The following is a 20266-nucleotide window of genomic DNA, read 5'->3' as shown; positions in this document are numbered from 1 at the left end:
GGTAACATATGGCTTGTCAGCCATTTTGGCTGTCATAAGTGTCTTAATGTCACCTAAGTTATGTCATGGTTATGATAGGGCGATATTTTGTACAACTGACCCTTGAATGTATGCCAAGTGGATTATATAACAGAACACACAGTAATATATTGACTATTACAAGGAATTTTTTAGAATATAGAGCTAGAAGGTGAGCTATAGCCGACATATAGCAGCAAAAAGAGATCTGAGGCCAAATCTACAAATTGCTGTAATAAATTCATTAATACTGTTTTCTATGTCACTTAAGACGATGTATTGATATCTATGTAGTTACCCTAGACTAGTTCCATGCATAAAAAAATATTGCGTTACCATAGCAACGAACAATTCATTAGAAATGTCAGTGCGAAGTTTGAGGTCACAAAAGTGAACCAGAGTTACGCAATAAATTAAATGAAAGGGGATGTCAACGGAAATTGTGAAAATCGAAAAATTGGAGTATCGAGCCATCATCAAATACCTGTATTTAAAAGTGTTAAGAGGTAAGGAGATTTACGAAGATATGCTTGATTCCCTTCGTATGCGACCGTGAAAAATTGGACTGCAAACTTCAAAAGTGGTAAATTTTCCATTGAAGATGATGACCGATCGGGAAGGCCAGTTTCTGTGTCAGTCCCCGAAAATTTAGATGCAGTTCATGACATGATTTTATCAGACCGTCGAATTGGGCTGAAACGGATATCTGAAGCACTGAATATTTCATACGAACGCGTTCATCATTTAGTTCACGTCAATTTGGACATGAGAAAGATTGCTGCAAAATGGATCCCCAAATGTTTGAATGTTGACCAAAAGCGTGCAAGGATAGAAGCATCGCGTTCGATCTGTGCTCGATTTGAAAACGATGTAGACTTCTTAAACCGAATTGGTACTATGGATGAGACCTGGGTACATTTCTACGGTCCAGAAACAAAGCAACAATCGATCAAATGGCGACATTCTGGTTCTCCAAGACCTAAGAAGTTTCGTGTCCAAAAATCTGCTGAAAAAGTTCTTACTTCAATTTTTTGGGATTGCCATGGAGTAATCATGATTGATTTTTTGGATAAGGGTAGAACAATAACCGAGGATTACTATTCGATATTACTGACCACTCTACAGGAAAACATTAAAGAGAAAAGACGCTGAAAGCTATCCACAGGTGTTTGGTTTTTGCATAACAACGCCCCTGCATACAAATCTCATGTTGCCATGCAAAAAAATTCGAGATTTAGGGTTTGAATTACTAGAACATCCCCCTTATTCACCAGATTTGGCTCCATTCGACTATAATCTCTTTCCTCAACTGAAAAAAAGTTGAAAAGGTCGTAAATTTTCTTCCAACGAGGAGGTTATAAAAGCTGTGGAGGTCTGGTTTGCAGAGCAAAAAGAAACAGTTTTTTTGAAAGGTCTAGAGACGTTGCAGGTTCGCTGTAATGAATGTATCCAATCAAGAGGAGAATATGTCGAGTATTGAAATATTTTGACATGAAATTTTGTTTGGTTCTATAGTGGGCTAAGAATTTTTCAATATATCCTCGTTATCTTACTATCTGATCAGGGAGTTCTTTGTGACCAAATCTGGCTTTGGGTTTCGAGGACTCAAAAGTGAGAAAATAGTCTTACTTAGTTAGTTAGTGCTTGTTTTCCTGATTTAAGATATCAAGTGAATATCTTCGAGGTGAAAAAGATCGTTCATGAACCAATTCCTAGGATTAAGCCTTAAATTCTCAAGGAAACGTCTTGGTCCGTCAATGTACAAAAACATCTTCATCTGCCTTCTTTTACGTAGAAGTATTGTGGAGAAACATTGGCAGCTCTATCGAAGTAATCCGCAAAAGATTCAATCAGAACGCTCGAGGCTCGGGCAGGATTAAGGATATAGGTTTTTCCCCAATCCTCCACGAGGATTGTCGCAGTAGTATGCGCCCCAAATTAGCACCCCTGGAACGGAATAAATTCTCTCCCTTGTTTTTTATCCCCGTTATTAGCTCAGCATCCACCTGGAAGAAAATATCGAAGTAAGCTTCACGGTAATCAATGAAAAATAACCTTGTTTTCATACTGCGGAAGCTTTTTGTTCAACGATAAGTCAAATATTCCATGGAAGTTTCATGATTTGGTTAGTGGATGAAGGCTCGGAAAATGGGATTATTTTCCGACAGGCGGACCCAATTGGAAAATGAATTGTGGAGGAGATTACCCACTTCGTGAGTTTAACTTGATTATCTTGTTGACGCCTTTGCTACAAATATCAGCTGTTTTAACGAAAGGAGATGAGTGACAGTGGCAAGTTTTTGATGCAACGGAGTAATTTTGAGAATAATATTCAACAATCAGTTGATCGGAAGGTTTTCAAGTGAATATGGTACGAGGATATATTGAAAAACAGTCAAAATATTTTATTACTCAACATATTCTCCTCTTGATTGGATACATTTATTACAGCGAACCTGCAACGTCTCTAGACCTTTCAAAAAAAAATGTTTCTTCTTGCTCTGCAAACCAGACCTCCACAGCTTTTATTACCTCCTCGTTGGAAGAAAATTTACGACTTTTTAAACTTTTTTCAGTTGGGAAAATAGATGATAGTCGGATGGAGCCAAATCTAGTGAATAAGGGGGGTGTTCTAGTAATTCAAACCCTAAATCACGAATTTTTTGCATAGAATTGTGTGCAGGGGCGTTGTCCTACGAAAAGAAATCACCTTTGGATAGCTTTCCGCGTCTTTTCGCTTCAAGAGAGTGGTCAGTAATGTCGAATAGTAATCTCCAGTTATTGTTCTACCCTTATCCAAAAATCAATCATGATTACTCCATGGCAATCCCAAAAAACTGAAGCAAGAACTTTTCCAGCAGATTTTTGAACACGAAACTTCTTAGATCTTGAAGAACCAGAGTGTCGCCATTCCATCGATTGTTGCTTTGTTTCTGGATCGTAGAAATGTACCCAAGTCTGATCCATAGTAACAATTCGGTTTAAGAAGTCTACATCGTTTTCAAATGGAGCACAGATCGAAAGCGATGCTTCTACCCTTGCACGCTTTTGGTCGACATTCAAACATTTGGGTATCCATTTTGCAGCAATTTTTCTCATGTCCAAATTGACGTGAACTATACCATGAACGCATTCGTATGAAATATTCAGTGTTTCAGATATCCATTTTAGCCCAATTCGACGGTCTGATAAAATAATGTCATGAACTGCATCGATATTTTCGGGGACTGACACAGAAACTGGCCTTCCCGATCGGTCATCATCTTCAATGGAAAATTCACCAATTTTGAAGCTTGCAGTCTAATTTTTCACGGTCGCATACGAAGGACATTGATCACCAAGGGTATCAAGCATAACTTCGTAAATCTGCTTACCTCTTAACCCTTTTAAATACAGGTATTTGATGACGGCTCGATACTCCAATTTTTCGATTATCACAATTTCGGTTGACATCTTCTTTCTTTTAATTTATTGCGTAACTCTTGTTTACTTTTTTGTCCTCTAACTTCACACTGACACTTCTAATTAGTTATCGTTCGTTGCTATGGTAACGCAATATTTTTTTATGCATGGAACTGGTCTTGGCTAACTATTGTAGATATCAATACATCCTCGTAGATTAGAAAAAAATTGTGGTAGAGCTAAGGGTGTTATATATTCTAAAAGAGTCCCTTTTCTAGTTGTAAATTTCAACATTTCATCGACCTCAGTGCAACTGTTTGGTTTTGACGAATTTTTCACTAGTATTTAAACAAATAATTAAAATTTCGCCTTTTTTTCACCTGAAATTTGTCCAAGTTCTACTTCAGGTTGAAATGGGGTAGAATACAATATGTAAGTGCCTCATATTCATTTAGAAGGGCTAATTCTGGAAGGTTCTCGTTTTTCAATGCCAAATATCATCCAGTTACCTCCAGAACCTACCCAAGAAGACAAAACTATCTTATTCGTCCTGTCCAATGTAAATTTGAAAACTTCCAGATGATCTTCGACAATTCCCCTATAACCAATCCGTTTTCAGGCAACTTTTCCAACTGTGCCATCTAAAAATTGATTTCCATCGGATGTACCGAGTTTTATCCGAGCTGATATTTCACGACCAACACCGAAAACTTCCACATACGCCCTTAAATTCTCGCATACTGTCGAATCGACGAACTTGTGGATATTTTCGAGAAACCACCCTAGCCAGTTTCGAAGAGCTGATCCAACAACACCGGGTGGAATCGGAGAAGAATTTCACGAGGTAGCAAATCACGCGAATTATAATCCCCTAGATCGTATATATCCAGGGATATCCGCTGTAAAACCTGGACTTCTAGAACCCCCGCGTCAAAACGAAGTCGCGACACTCGGCCAAGGGATTTCGAAGGGGTTAAATCATATTTACGACGTATTTCCGACCTGGTTCTGCTCATTAGAGGGGTGAAGTTGCAGTTTTGGGCGTTTGCGAAGATATCCCGATGTCATATGTCGCTTTTGGTTCTGGAGGGTTCATTAAAACACCGACAGGGGGAGGAAATTGCTCAATTAATTTGTGGAATTCATGTGAGGGTCCACTGTTCTTCTATGTCTTGATTCTTTGAAGTCCTGAGTACACGATAAAGACGACTGCAGGAAATGCTGCTATACTGCATTCGCATTTATTTTAGCAGTCGGTTGGCCATGGAATTATTTTCTCAAGTTTTTGTAACTAGAACGGAGTAAAGTTGGCACTCGTGAAATGTCGTTAATGTCATAACGCCGTTGCCACAACGGATATCAATTTTTATTACGAAAATGCCGAAAGTGATTGGAAAAAGAGACAGGGTTTCAGGAAGTGCTATTTAGAATACAGGTCAGCTCATTCAAATAGTTATACCCTGATATTCTAAAATCCACAATACGTCAGACGGTAGCGAACATATTCACTGTAAGAGAATTTATATAATGTTTCATCTGAATCTAAACGACTTATATTGTAGATTAATGTTTCTACAATCAGAAAGATTGTGAATGAAGAGGATGACAAAGAATTTCCTTCCATTGGGAGACCCAAAAAAGTGGTGGCATTTGAGAATTTTATGTTTGAGTGAATTAATGCGAAAAGTTTACTACAGGATTTTCGATGAATGTCATCGTAGATTAAGTTCCCGAAAATTGATTTTTAAATTTTTTATTTGACTTGTCCTATACATTGTAAATGTCTTAAGGTACAAATAAATACCTAATTATTATTATTATATCAATGTATTGAGATGAACAGCCACAAATACGCGCCAGTTGTCCTGTTAATTGTTTATTCATGTGAAATTTTTGTTCAACGGTGAAGTTCATCTTGACTCGAAACTTCCTTTAATTCCTTTTACTTATATTGATGCAAGATGATTTTTGTTGAAGAATTAAACATTCTTGTAATTATCTGTTAATTCCTTCGGGAGATACCCATTCCCAACCACTGCATCATAAGCATTTCATCTTCGGGTTAATATTTTTGAAATCTACAACTGATGTAACGTATTCTAACTTTAGCCTAAGAAGATAACGAACATTAACTCTCCTCAAGCTAGTGCATATTATGATATTATACTGATCTCTTGTATTTTCCATGCAAATAACTGGATTTCGTATGCCTTCAATCAGTTTGTATAAACTTCATTTATGTTAGTCACATATTTCCCGAAGAGATTGTGATAAAATTCGTAATAACAGAAACTTTTACATAGAACGGGCAACATAGCGTTGATTTGAAACCCAAAAATGTTTTGATAAGCGTCATAACCACACAGTTTTGTACTATACAGAGTGAAATGTGTCAAATTTCCATGGCCAACCGACTGCTAAAATAAAAGTGAATGTAGTATAGTTTAGCAATTCGACGCCATTTCAACAAACTGCAAATCAAAATTTTCATGCAACACATTTTCCCGATATAACTGTATCTTCAGCCGCTCATCAGACCCTTATTTCTTGGGTCGAAAGAAAACGAGACGAAATTGCAAAGATCAAAGCGATTTTTTTATTCCTCCTCGAAATTCTAACCAATTTTTTTTCTCATCAAGATGCCATTTCAGTAAACCTAAAATTCACACCGGTTTACACCGCAGACTCCCTTCAGGAGTTCCATACCCATTTCGATAAACCGATCCGACTTATTTTCACACCGCGTAAGTCTGGAAATCGACAGGCATAAGAGGAGCCCCAACAAATTGATTCTCAGCGGAGAAGATTGGGATTGTACTTACGCAAAATCGAATTTGGATCCCACTTTCTTGCCGTCTGGCCAGATGAGGATGCACCCTATAGACTCCTTTCCTCTGTAGCTGAAACGAACACATATAAATTAGCATATTTTATGATGCGGATGAGCAAGAAAACAGGGCAATTCAGATAAGATAAATGGAAGGTTTGCATATAGTGATACGCCTACGTAGATAAGGGATCCATTTCTCCGAAGAGCCTTTTCGATTGTTTCATTAATCATCCCCAGGCGTTTATTTTGATATGAACTGTTTTCCTGTGGGAAGATACAAATGGGATATGTTACTCCAGGTTTTCTACTGATAGCATCATGTTTGCAAATTTAATAACATCAATAGAACACCCTGATTTGTAGACAGACGAGCAAATAGGTATGTCATTTTAGGGAGTCTAACCCTTTGCTCATTTTTGACCCAGGGAATAGAGATTTTCGAAATCCAATGAGTGGAATCGTCCACTATGGGTCTAACCATTCCAATAGCAGTTCGATTTTGACTTATTGATAGTTATATACGAGGATGTAGTGATATCTACTTAGCCTACACCTGTTCTATGCATCAGAAAAATATTGCGTTACCATAGCAACGAACAATAACTCATTAGAAGTGTCAGTGGGAAGTTTGAGGTAAAAAGTATACCAGAGTTACGCAATGAATGAAGTATCGAGCCATCATCAAGTACCTGTATTTAAAAGGTTTAAGAGGTAAGCAGATTTACGAAGGATATGCGTAATTCCCTTGGTGATCAATGTCCTTCGTATGCCACCGTGAAAAATTGGACTGCAAGCTTCAAAAGAGGGAAATTTTTCATTGAAGATGATGACCGATCGGGAAGGCCAGTTTCTGTGTCAGTCCCCGTAAATATCGATGCAGTTCATGACATGATTTTATCAGACCGTCGAATTGGGCTAAAACGGATATCTGAAGCACTGAATATTTCATACGAACGCGTTCATCATATAGTTCACGTCAATTTGTAATAAAATATTTTGACATTGAAATTTTGTTTGGTTTTATACTAGCTGAGAATTTTTCCTCGTAATATAGAATGAAACAAAAAAATTATTGAATTGTGCTGCAGACTAATTTCAGCGTTGATGATCAGCGAGATAAATTCTATATCTTGTTTGAGGGGATGTTGATGATTGAACGCATTACATATACATGAATTAGTATGCATTTACGTCCTAGTTAACCGATATCAATGTTTCAATTATAGCAGATGCATCAGATGTAATATCCTAGCGAAGATAATTGATCAGGAAACTCCATTATTTAGACTGATTATTCAAATTTAGGATAATTCAGTGTTATCTGATCGGATACCACACATTTGATTCGAGGATAATTGATATTCAGAGATAGTTCAATGGGTTCTTTCTAAGGAAATTGAAATATTAATAGACAAGAAGTCTATTTACCGATATATTCTTACTACTTCAAAGTTATGAGGATTAAGTTGTTTCCAAATATTGATTTAGAGAGAAAAACATATAATTCTATGAGAAAAACAAGAGGGACTACTATATTTCTGCAGCAACTTTCATTAAAGTCGAATGCTTCAATAATTCCGTACCTAACATCATTTTTATGGGGGTTGATGTTTTTCAGTAGCAACAAAAACACGAGATGAGACGTTACTGAAAGGAAAAACTCTGATGGTGTCAGCTAGAGTGAGTTAACTGACCTATTTACACGAAGGGAGATAATTTTCATCGAGAAATACCAGCTGTTATTTTCAAGAAGCAGTGAAACGATACAAACCTACTGAAGCGTTTGCATTTGACAAGTCCAGTGTATCTGTTCGGTCCTTCAAGACGAATTTCTGTTTTATTTCTAATAATCAACTTTGGGAATCAAGCATACAACCACAGTTTACGTGTGCAGGGTTGAAGAAATCAAAGTTTTCTTCAATATATCTGGATCATGAGTAGTTTTATGAGACATCTAGAGCAAAGTTTTAATTGGTTAAAACCCCCAACAGTTCCATAGCAAAAAAAAACCCTTATATATTTTCCCTTTGAAACATCTATCAAAGTAGGCTCAAAAAAGCTCAACAAAGAGCTTCTCAAAGCTTCCTGTGAACTATACCTACTTCCAGAGTATCCGTTTTCCATTCTGAGAGAGTTTAGAACTGGGAATCACACTAAAAACTTCTGGGAAAACATTCCGCAACACGTAATTAATGGATAAGTTTGATTGGGAAATGCCTCGTGGAAATTACAGGGAGACTGTCAATGTGTTATGGATTAATTGCTACAGATGTCAATGTATGGTATCAGATTGGTAGTGGGAGCTAGATTGGTGAACACGACAAAGTTTTAAATTGAATTCTAACGAGGTGTCTCTTACACTTTCCATGTCGTCAACGAAAACGCCAGAAATGTTTGACATTTCTGATACCCCAATTTTCCGAAGGGGTGGGATGTTTCTCCATGAAATATCAATGCTTTTTCACATCCCCTACATTTTTACCACATCTCGGAGTACTTACACACATTAAGTATCATTAAAATAAATACTGAATGATGATAAATTACTAGCAGCTTGATCATTTCTTTCCTTGACTTAAATTACAAAAGTCCAAATAATCTGAGGAGATTAGAAACATTTTTGGTTGAAATCTTCATTCACAACAACAACCCAGAAAGCTGACTTGGAAAACGGTGAAGCACAAGCTAAGAATAACGTTCAGATACAAAATATCGACATTCAAAATATCGAATCTCACTTGACGACAAATTTTTTCGAACGCTTGTCATTTCAGTTGTCACTTTTTCAATCATCTCCTTCTTTATTGATTTCTCAAGAAACAAAGCTCATTAAGCAATTTCCCATTCCGATCCGAAATCCCTTTGATCGAGTATTTAAAATTCACAAGAATCTCAGTGAATAGAAATTGAGAACATAAAGGCTCCCTAGTGTACCCAATTTTCTCATTTTGCAGGGAAAGTATACAGGAGAGCATGAGACAACTGTTGTGTCCGTCATTAACTAATTATCTTAATTAACTCCGTCCAAAAGGGTCCATTTTATGTCTTCATCTCGAGAATGGGGAGATTTTCTAGTTTCCGGCGTTATTTCTCGTAGTATCCTGTAGATTTAGTGGAAGGGGCTGTGAGAATTTAATTGGGTAGTTTCGAGAGAGAATTTGGAGTTTAAATTTGCATTGATCTCACTTCCTAAGAAAGTAAACACGTGCAGGGGTTAAAAAACCAGTGAGAATCATGTAATCATAGACCAGTTCCATGCATAAAAAAATATTGCGTTACCATAGCAACGAACGATAACTCATTAGAAGTGTCAGTGTGAAGTTTGAAGTCAAGAGAGAAAACCAGCGTTACGCAATGAATTAAAAGAAAGAAGATGTCCACCGAATTTGTGAAAATCGAAAAATTGGAATATCGAGCCATCATCAAGTAACTGTATTTAAAAGGGTTAAGAGGTGAGCAGATTTACGAAGATATGTTTAATACCCTTGGTGATCAATGTCCTTCGTATGGAACCGTGAAAAATTGGACTGCAAGCTTCAAAAGAGGTAAATTTTCCATTGAAGATGATGACCGATCGGGAAGGCCAGTTTCTGTGTCAGTCCCCGAAAATATCGATGCAGTTCATGACATGATTTTATCAGACCGTCGAATTGGGCTAAAACAGATATAAGAAGCACTGAATATTTCATACGAACGCGTTCATCATATAGTTCACGTCAATTTGGACATGAGAAAAATTGCTGCAAAATGGATAACCAAATGTTTGAATGTTGACCAAAAGCGTGCAAGGGTAGAAGCATGGCGTTCGATCTGTACTCGATTTGAAAACGATGTAGACCTCTTAAACCGAATTGTCACTATGGATGAGACTTGGGTACATTTCTACGATCCAGAAACGAAACAACAATCGATGGAATGGCGACACTCTGGTTCTCCAAGACCTAAGAAGTTTCGTGTCCAAAAATCTGCTGGAAAAGTTCTTGCTTCAGTTTTTTGGGATTGCCATGGAGTAATCATGATTGATTTTTTGGATAAGGGTAAAACAACAACCGGTGGTTACTATTCGACATGACTGAGCAGTCAACAGGAAAAAATTAAAGAGAAAAGACGCAAAAAGCTATCCAAAGGTGTTTTGTTTTTGGAGGACAACGCCCCTGCACACAAATCTCATGTTGCCATGCAAAAAATTCGTGATTTAGGGTTTGAATTACTAGAAAACCCCCCTTATTTACCAGATTTGGTTCCATCCGACTATCATCTCTTTCTTCAACTGAAAAAAAGTTTAAAAGGTCGTAAATTTTCCTCCAACGAGGAGGTAATAAAAGCTGTGGAGGTCTGGTTTTCAGAGCAAGACGAAACATTTTTTTTGAAAGGTCTAGAGACGTTGCAGGATCGCTGCAATAAATGTATCCAGTTAAGAGGAGAATATGTTGAGTAATAAAATTTTTTGACATTGAAATTTTGTTTGGTTCTATAGTAGGCTTAGAATTTTTCAAAATATCCTCGTATATAGCGAAAAAAAATGATGCGCTGAATACGATTCATCGAAGTGAAAATTTACTCATATCGTCAATCGTAAATCTGCTTTTTTCAATGGATAACCCAACAAATTTGCAGCGTATTTCGATGGATGTTTCGATGCTGTTTTTTCGAGCAACATATCAAAGCGTTTTTTTTTTCAAACGACATCAATTCGAATGTACGAAACGACCCATATTAGAGGATGACCAAACATTGAGCAATTAATGGACATTTTCGAATATAACAGATTTATTCCATGAGTGTTCATTTGATACTTTATAACCCTGAACTTGTTTACATAAAAGAGAATGAAATCTAGAACTGTACGTAATGAAATTTCGAGATTTATTACTAGAAGACTTTCTCTTTCGTGAACAATATTTCTCAAAATAACCTGGAGATGTAAATGCCTAAAATGTAGCTATGACTCCTTTTGATAGAATATAATACATTTGTAAAATAATAGTATTTAAAAGTTTTCATATCGCTGTCACAGCTTCGTGTGACATCCATTTTGTTCAGAATCACCCTGTATGCATCAGGAGTACTATTACCTTGAAGTATTATTGTATTTATTCAGATTTTGCGTGCGTAGCAACGATCATTGAGATGAAAAACTGTATATACATCTTCCTGAAGTGCTCTTTCGTTTGGTTAGTCGAAAACAATAAATCCTTATTGAATATATCTTACCTGTGGGTTATTGTCGTTGAATATATCAAACAAGGCAGAGCGAATATGAAACTGGCTGTCCAAAAGATTACTATCGCTACTATGGATGAACATTCAGACATACGTGGCTGGAGAGGATGAACTATTGCTAAATATCTGTAAAGACAAAAAAAATGTGAGTTCTGTCTAATCTCTCCAATTCTATAGAATTCAAAGCTGGTACTCAAGCAATATCTCACATTTCATTAGATTTTTCTCGCACCTTTCCAAGTGTGAGAGGAAAAGTTAATCGAATATTTCACGAAGTCCGATATGACAAATTCATCTTGGCTCGGCAAACTCAGTTCCGATTAATTCCAAGCGAATTCCGAATAGCTTTATTCATTCCGAACTAATTTCCGAATAATTTCGAGGTAAGATCTTTCCCATTACTTCCTTGCATTCCTGCAAGACGTTCGCTCTGATTCGAATAAGTCAGCCTGAGTAATGGCATTGTGCTCTTGATTTAGTATCCAGCGAATTCTCTGGAAATTCTCTCAAAGCGAAAAATGAAATGGAAAAAGCAAGTTGTACTCAGTGACACAGACAACAGAACACCAGAATAATTAGAAATAATATCTAGGATATTAATTGAAAGTGGAGAAGACAATTCTGTTGAATAATCTGAGAGCTGGTCATGAACGAGAGTAGAGAATCCCAGAGAAGCTGAAAACATCTAAAAACAACTGTAGACCAGTTACGAGATCATTGTCCCTCATCAGTACAATGCAGCGCAAAATATTCCATCGGAGGATGGAGTCCCAAACGGAATGTGGGCGATGCGACGTTTTGAGAAATTTTCATCACGATACGCCACCTATCCAGCGAAGACTGTACCAAACCTCACTTTCTCTGCAGATTCCTACACAAATCCATGGCTCCCAGATTTAACTACTACCACTTGACTTCAACTAGTCAACAACAATTGGCATTTGGAGGAGTAATCTGTACTCCATTTCAACAATATTGATTCTTTCATCTTTTCTTACGATAAGATTCACAAAAGAGTGTTTTAAATAATAAAATTGTTAATAATGGGTGCTTAGTATACACGGTGAGTCTTTGACTCGTACAAATATTTTAACAGTAGATTCTTGAGGTTATAATAAAAACACTTTTTTTCATACCATTTTTTCCGATTCGACCCTAGTAAGAAATGAAGCCATTTTAAGCTTTCATAATGAGCTGTGCCACCCCTGGAAAAACAGAATTACCTTCAAAATAACTAGCTGAATCTGTGATACAACACATCTGTAGATCTTTTAAACAGAGTTGCATTCAGCCAAAGTACCAAATTTTCCGAATTTCACAGATATTTTTTAATTTTTGAACATCAAATTACTCGAAAACCGAGCATTATACGAAAAAATACGAAGAATACTTTTATTTTACAGAACGTTCAAATATTCATTGGATAGCGTCCCACTTAGTTTCAAGTGTTGGGCTCTTTGAATTTTTGGTGTTTTTATGGTACTTAATGATCATAATGAGAAAACTGAAAGACGTGGGTGATATCTTATGTTCGAAAAAGATTCATATAATAAATGAAAAACTATATTCCGAAATTCATTCCATTCGATAAAACCGTTTGTGAAATAGAACTAAAAATAACATTTTTTCATGGTTTTTCAACAGCCTGTATCTTGTAAACCGAGTCGATTCAGAAAAACTGGTAGGGGAAAAAGTACATCTTTTGACCTCAATAATCCACTGTTGAAATATTCGTACAAGTCAAATACCCACCCTGTATAAGACGCTCTTTCCTCTGAATTAATTCAACACACAAAATTACGGCGAGCTCTCACAGCCTTGCCAAAACCACGAATGGGAGCAGGATCCAAACCACATTGTGGAGCATTATAACGTCGCCATTACATAAACAACCCCTAACCCACCCCTGCATAATTAAAAATTCGCCAAAGCTAACCATAAACGCGATAAACGTCCAGATTAATTCGAATTATTAAAAAAATATCACCTACTACCTGCTACTTGAAAGCAAACTGATGTAAAAGCCGAGAGGGACGAGGACAAAGGTGTTTTCCAACATTTTTTCGATTCTGTGTTTGTCGCTCAAATTAGTTGAGTGATGCAATAGAGAACCCGATGCTAGGGGCTGTAGGATTTCATTAACGGCACCGGTGGAATTAGATTCGTTTAGCCCTGGAGCCATTAAACTTTTTTTCCATTTTTCGTCCACAAAGTTCGCGAGACTTTTGCGGTGTTTTAAAAAGCAGATTTGACAGATGTTTCCGTTGTGGGTTACGTTGTCGTTTATCCATTGTTAAGGGGTCAGAAAGGAAACGTTAGTGTGAGAAAAATGTCGTAGAGATATGTGTGGTGCACAAAAGATGCAATTTCTACAATATATCGCAGCAAAAACTGGCGTCTGATGAACTACCATTCATTGTATTTGATGGATTCTCATCGCACAGAAATGGATGCTTTATTCATCTATTTAACTCAATTATTTCTGGAATTGAATCTTTTAAATCGAAAGAGAAAAATATGATTCCTACTTTTCTACCCTAGAAATTACTCTGAAAGTCAGAAGGAATCTCTAAAATTGAAAATAAGAGTCAGGGGACCAGGAAAGACACAAAACCCAACAGAAGAATGAAAGCGCAAGGAAAGTTAATAGATGCACGAGGTAAAAGATATGTAAGAAGAAGCAAATGCTCTAGTAGGAGTCAAAAAAGCCAGACAATTCAGAAGTCAGAAGAGGTAAGGAATTCAAGGGATATGAGGAAGACATCAGAAGACACAAAGTCGAAGAAATTCAAAAGAAATGAGTCAGAAAAGTCAGACGAAGCCAGGGGAGTCAAAGGGTACACGAAAGTACCAGAATAAGCCGAAAAAGTCAGCAGAAGTTGAAAGGCTCAGAAGCCAGAACAGTCTGGAGCAAGACGAGTCAGTTGTCGGAAAGTAAGAGGTCAGATGATTCAGAAGTGAGAAAAGTCAGAAGACATAGGAGTGGGAAATCAGAGAAATCATGAGTGCCAGAATCCAGAAGACCTAGACTTCTCTGACTTATTCAACTTCAAACCACGTAAAAGTGACACTACCCTCAATTCAGTTAGTCCAATATTTTATGTCATTTTCCGCATTTTTATGCGCCACTGAACCACCCCCATAAGTCCAGTGTAGAATCCGTGTGAAGAATCTGCGGAACGTGCAAAAAGAGCATTATAAACAATACACAATTTCGGAATAGATCGTGGAAAGTTAGGGTTATGACCCCCCGTACTGAAGAGACAATGAAGTCTCGGTAAAATGGGAGATAAATTCTTTTTACGAGCACTCTTTCATGCTGCGCAAATATTGAATTGGCTCTGTTGGTGTTTGATACACGTTCTTGAATTATGTATGGGACAGAATGGAGAATGGAGGGAATTCACTTAAAAGATCATCGAGTTGAAAGAACTTTTTATATCCGTTTGAGTTTCCTCTTCGAAGATACTATCTTTGTATTTCTGTAACGTATACTTCGCAGAATTCAACAGGAACATGCTTTGTCTCTGCTACCTATTCCTTTGATGACATGGTACAACTTCATCTCCGAGACTCTTCAGTTTAAGTGAGTTATATTGAAATAGAAAGACAAATTTTGACTGGGAGAACTCACATTATATCAGAAAAATCACTTATTTCTCTATTACAAGCCCACTAGTTTATGGTAAGTCAAAAAAACCACTCGTCCTATTCCCAGTTCAGCTTTTTTCACTTCAAAGCAAGACCCAAATCACGAGATTTTTTCCTTGTATGAATCCAGACAGAGGAACAGTTATCAAACTCGTGGGCATCAAGAAACTTTCTCCAAAACATGAAAAGTACACATTCCATGCATAGAAAACGTATTGCGTTACCATAGCAACGAACAATAACTCATTAGAAGTGTCAGTGTGAAGTTTGAGGTCAAAAAAGTAAACCAGAGTTACGCAATAAATTAAAAGCAAGAAGATGTCCACCGAAATTGTGAAAATCGAAAAATTGGAGTATCGAGCCATCATCAAGTACCTGTATTTAAAAGGGTTAAGAGGTGGGCAGATTTACGAAGATATGCTCAATACCCTTGGTGATCAATGTCCTTCGTATGAGACCGTGAAAAATTGGACTGCAAGCTTCAAAAGAGGTAAATTTTCCATTGAAGATGATGACCGATCAGGAAGGCCAGTTTCTGTGTCAGTCCCCGAAAATATCGATGCGTTCATGACATGATTTTATCAGATGGTCGAATTGGGCTAAAACGGATATCTGAAGCACTGAATATTTCATACGAAATATAGTTCACGTCAATTTGGACATGAGAAAAATTGCTGCAAAATGGATCCCCAAATGTTTGAATGTTGACCAAAAGCGTGCAAGGGTAGAAGCATCGCGTTCGATCTGTGCTCGATTTGAAAACGATGTAGACTTCTTAAACCGAATTGTTACTATGGATGAGACTTTGGTATATTTCTACGATCCAGAAACAAAGCAACAATCGATGGAATGGCGACACTCTGGTTCTCCAAGACCTAAGAAGTTTCGTGTCCAAAAATCTGCTGGAAAAGTTCTTGCTTCAGTGTTTTGGGATTGCCATGAAGTAATCATGATTGATTTTTTGGATAAGGGTAGAACAATAACCGGAGTTCAGTATTCGACATTACTAACCACTTTATGTTTAGTTCTATTTAGAGTAGGCTAAGAATTTTTCAATTTATCCTCGTAGGTCACGATATTGTTTTCAGAAATGAAAAGAAATTCATTCGTGATCCATTTAAATTGTTGAGCAGCGTATGACAGCGAGATTTCTAATCGGAAAATTGAATTCCCTTGTGGAGCATACGTATTTCGTCTTCTATTAACCTCATACGACCTCTAGCTGAAACCAGAGGGATTTTAATAGAAGATAATTGGTTTTGTGTTTATCCAGATCCTAAATAATCTCGTATTTTAATGGGTATAGCATGGATTCGAATTTCGATAGTGAAATGTTAAATTTCAGATACTCATCTGATACACCTCGGTATCTGCAGAGTGACCAGGGGTGTATTTGTTTGGATTTAAAGAAAAAGAGCAAATGAAGCGTTGACAGACCTCTGGACTTTTGAATGAGAACTAAAATTACTAGCACATTTCAGTAGTTCCTTGGAATATGCATCAGACGATTTTATTCTGATTTGTTTTAACCCTGTAGAGAAGGACTAACCTTTGAAAACTGACCCAGTAGAACTGAAACTCCCTAATCAAATCACAGAAGTTGATAAAAGTGGTCAATGTTAGTTTAATGTGCCCACAGTTTTGCCTAGTGTGATAATAGGATGGATAATATCAGATGTCTCAATTCTTCAATACAGAATTTTCCTCTCCTTTATGATACTCCAAAGTTTCCAATTGAGATCAAGGAAAAAACCGCTGGGATTTAGATCTGGCGAGCGCGATAACCAGTCTACAGTGTCCAGAACTGACGATATGGCTTAGATTTTTGGTGAAACGATTCATTTCTATCACTTCTACCCTGTATATGAAAACATTATGTTCTAGATCAATATCCGCTTATTTGTTTTATCCGTAAACATATATGTAAGGTTTATACAGGACTCGCTCATTCAATTGACTCAGCGTGGGATTGAATATGAGGGTGCTTAATGCCAAAGCAGTATTCGTATCGAATTTCACGTAAATATTCGAATATCGTGACCCTTAAACTCTCTATTTTCTCCAGATCCATCAGTAAGCAGCAATTATTTTTCTGAACGTAATGACCGACAAAACGTTATTGTATCCAGCGTTGTTTCATTTCAGAAAAGACTGAGGGTTATTTTTCGACCTAAATCTACAATCGATGTTTACTGAAACAATACTGCTATTGAAAGATGTGGGCGTAGAGGGAAAAATATTTCTATTCATCATTTTAGCTTATGAATCTTTTGAAACAATCGGGAACGAAATTTTCCGTTGGAATTTGTAATAATGCAGGGTATCGGTTGGGGCTAAGAATTTATTGCCGTGGGTTTTTAGAACACAAATACACGAAGAGCAATTGATTGAAGTTTTACAGGATGATATCGAAAATCATTAAATGAGCGAGACTCGTACAAATATTTTAACAGTAGATTCTTGAGGTGAAAAGAAACACTTTTTTCCTATACCATTTTTCCCGAATCGGCTCGGTTTAAAAGATACAGGATGTTGAAAAACCTTAAAAAAATTATTTTTAGTTCTATCTCACAAACGGTTTTATCGAATGAAATGAATTTCGGAATATAGTTTTTCATTTATTCGATGAATCTTTTGCGAACACAAGATATCATCCACGTCTTCATGGGTCCTCATAATGACCATTACGTACCATAAAAACACCAAAAATTCAGAGAACCCAACACTTGAAACTAAGTTGGACGTTACATAGAGAATATTTGAATGTAAAATAAAAATGTTCTTTATATTTTCTCGTATAATGCGCCGTTCTCGAGTAATTTGATGTTCAAAAATCAAAAAGCATCTGTGACATTTGAAAAATTTGGTACTTTGGCTGAATGCAACTCTGTTTAAAAGATCCACAGATGTGTAGTGTCACATATTTAGCTTGTTATTCTAAAGGGAATTCTGTTTCTCCAGGGGTAGCATAGCACATTAAGAAAACGCCAGGGGTGGCTTAGCACATTAAGAAAACTTGAAACGGCTATATCTTTTTATCAGGGCCGAATCCCGAAAAATGGGATAGAAGAAAAGTGTGTCTTTTGACGCCAAGAATATACCGTTGAAATATTTGTACGAGTCAAAGACTCACCCTGTATACCTGTCAATTGTATACAGTTTTTATTCGCTTACCTATCGCAGGAAATTCCAGTGAGGGTGAAAACACTTGCTGCGACAGTGGCATTGGCAATAAAATTGCTGATGGAACAGTACACACTTCCAAAAGGCCAGTGTCTGAAAAAAAGAAGAGTAGATTCAGCTGATATGTCAGTTTGTATCAGATCTTGAAAAACAAACCACGATTAGGTAAAAAGACTTACAGCGGGTTTCATAAAACTCTTACTGCCCGATCAACGATTTGACAGTCACTGGATTTCAAAAACGAACTCACTAAAACTTTTTCATTCCTATATATATTGAACAAGAAGCAATTTAGAATCATTGAATAGATGTATATAGATCATAATTTGATTCGAGAATTGAATTCCGAATTCTTATGGCTGAATTATTGATTGAAAACAAATTGACGTTTATCTGTCAATCAAGCGTTGATTCCCCGATCGAGCTTTATGAAACCGGGGGTAAGAATTTCGTTCAATCATTGATTTAAACTTTCAAAACTGAAAGGAATTGCAAATCGAATATGTTTGCACTACAATGCTTCTGCAATAGACATAATTATCATAGACAAACTCATCTATCGTAATCAAACTGCCAATTTTACATCTCTTTTTTACAGCTCACGAAGATGTGTGAGTATCTCGAAAGAAACAGACATATATTAAGTCCCAATTGAAAAATAACTGAATGTAACTGAACCATTCTCAACAAAAAAATGTTTTAGCAGCATATCGTTTAGAATTTATCAACGCCTCCATCTACACTTCTAACCCCACGGGAACGTCAAACATGACAGTCATGGCAACCATAAAATCTATTCGTCTAAACCCCAAACTGCCTTCTCCAATTAGCTCGATTCGAACCGAAACCGATACAGAGCATCCCTATCAATCCCACCTTTGTTCCACCGGAAAATTAGAGGTCTCTCACCTTTGAATCATATAGCTGAAGTTGAAGCTGCAGTTCAGGAGGGTGAGCAATAGATCGGCTGTGCTCAGATTCACGAGGAAGTAGTTGGTGACAGTCCTCATCCTTCGGTGCGCTGAAAGAGAAACAGATGAGAATATCTTATCCGGTTACACTTCAAAGATCGTAAAAATCAGATCTTTCAGTCAGTCGTATTTGTGTCACCCTATCTTTTTCTGTTCCAATTTGACGGAGAATTCTGCAGTAAAAGGACTGGGTTTGCGATTTTTTCGATTAGGTATTCGATACGTTTGTTGTGGAGCATCGACGGACTCCATTCTTGTTATCTGGGTTCGGGGAGGCTTCTGGGAATGGCTGAGTCAATCACGTCGAGTAAATTTACGTACTTTTCAGTTTTTCGTACATTAAATGTGGCAAACAATGTTAAGGTTTAACGATAATTCATTGATATCAATATTACTACCCAACTATCGCGTTTTTAAACTTCGCCACCAGGTGGCTTCTAACTTGAAACGCCAATACGTCGACGAAAAAACATCCAGACTTTATTATTCTTTCAACAGAACTACGACTCATCGAGTCTCGCAATTCCACACAGAAATCACGTACCCATAGGACCGAACAAATCTCAATTCACACAAAAGCAATCGTGATCAATAGAGGACGAAAGTTCGCATCTGTAATTGGCCTCAACGACCCCGAATTCGACCAGTAGCTGCTTCACATTTTTCGACCGACGTTTTACAACAATGAGACGATGTCGATGATGCATATGTATGCGAGAAATTCTCATAAGTCCCATACTCGCGATGAAAACTAGGATGAACGAGCAAGCGTCCTTTTAATCCGAATTCCAGGAAACTTTTAAGCGCCATTACTCGTTGCATGCATATTTAAAACGAACGCCACGGCCAGCTAGGGTCGAAGGGAAACATGAACATCCCAGAAGTATTCCCATTTTCGAATAAAACAGCCAATTCCATCCATTTTAGTTCGTCATTGACCATACAGTGAAAATTCTATAGATACTGGTATTTGGCCAATGTTCTCCAA

At 37.1% G+C, this 20266-nt stretch overlaps 1 protein-coding gene across 2 annotated transcripts in view; it reads right to left on the bottom strand.

The window, feature by feature from the left end:
- Positions 1–20266, bottom strand: part of LOC123318830 (tachykinin-like peptides receptor 86C) — a 37084-nt gene that overhangs the window by 4322 nt on the left and 12496 nt on the right. For both annotated transcript variants that reach the window (XM_044905579.1, XM_044905578.1), the window contains exons 3-6: positions 19217–19328; positions 18299–18400; positions 11465–11599; positions 6243–6320 (exon numbers count right to left, since the gene is read on the bottom strand). In XM_044905579.1, coding sequence (XP_044761514.1) covers positions 6243–6320; positions 11465–11599; positions 18299–18400; positions 19217–19328 — 427 coding nt within the window. The remainder of the gene's footprint in view (positions 1–6242; positions 6321–11464; positions 11600–18298; positions 18401–19216; positions 19329–20266) is intronic.

The sequence above is a fragment of the Coccinella septempunctata genome, chromosome 8, assembly GCF_907165205.1.
Source record: "Coccinella septempunctata chromosome 8, icCocSept1.1, whole genome shotgun sequence".
NCBI classification, from domain to species: Eukaryota; Metazoa; Arthropoda; class Insecta; order Coleoptera; family Coccinellidae; genus Coccinella; species Coccinella septempunctata.
The sequence above is the reverse complement of the archived record's forward strand: the minus strand, read 5'-3'. Positions and strand labels throughout refer to the sequence as shown.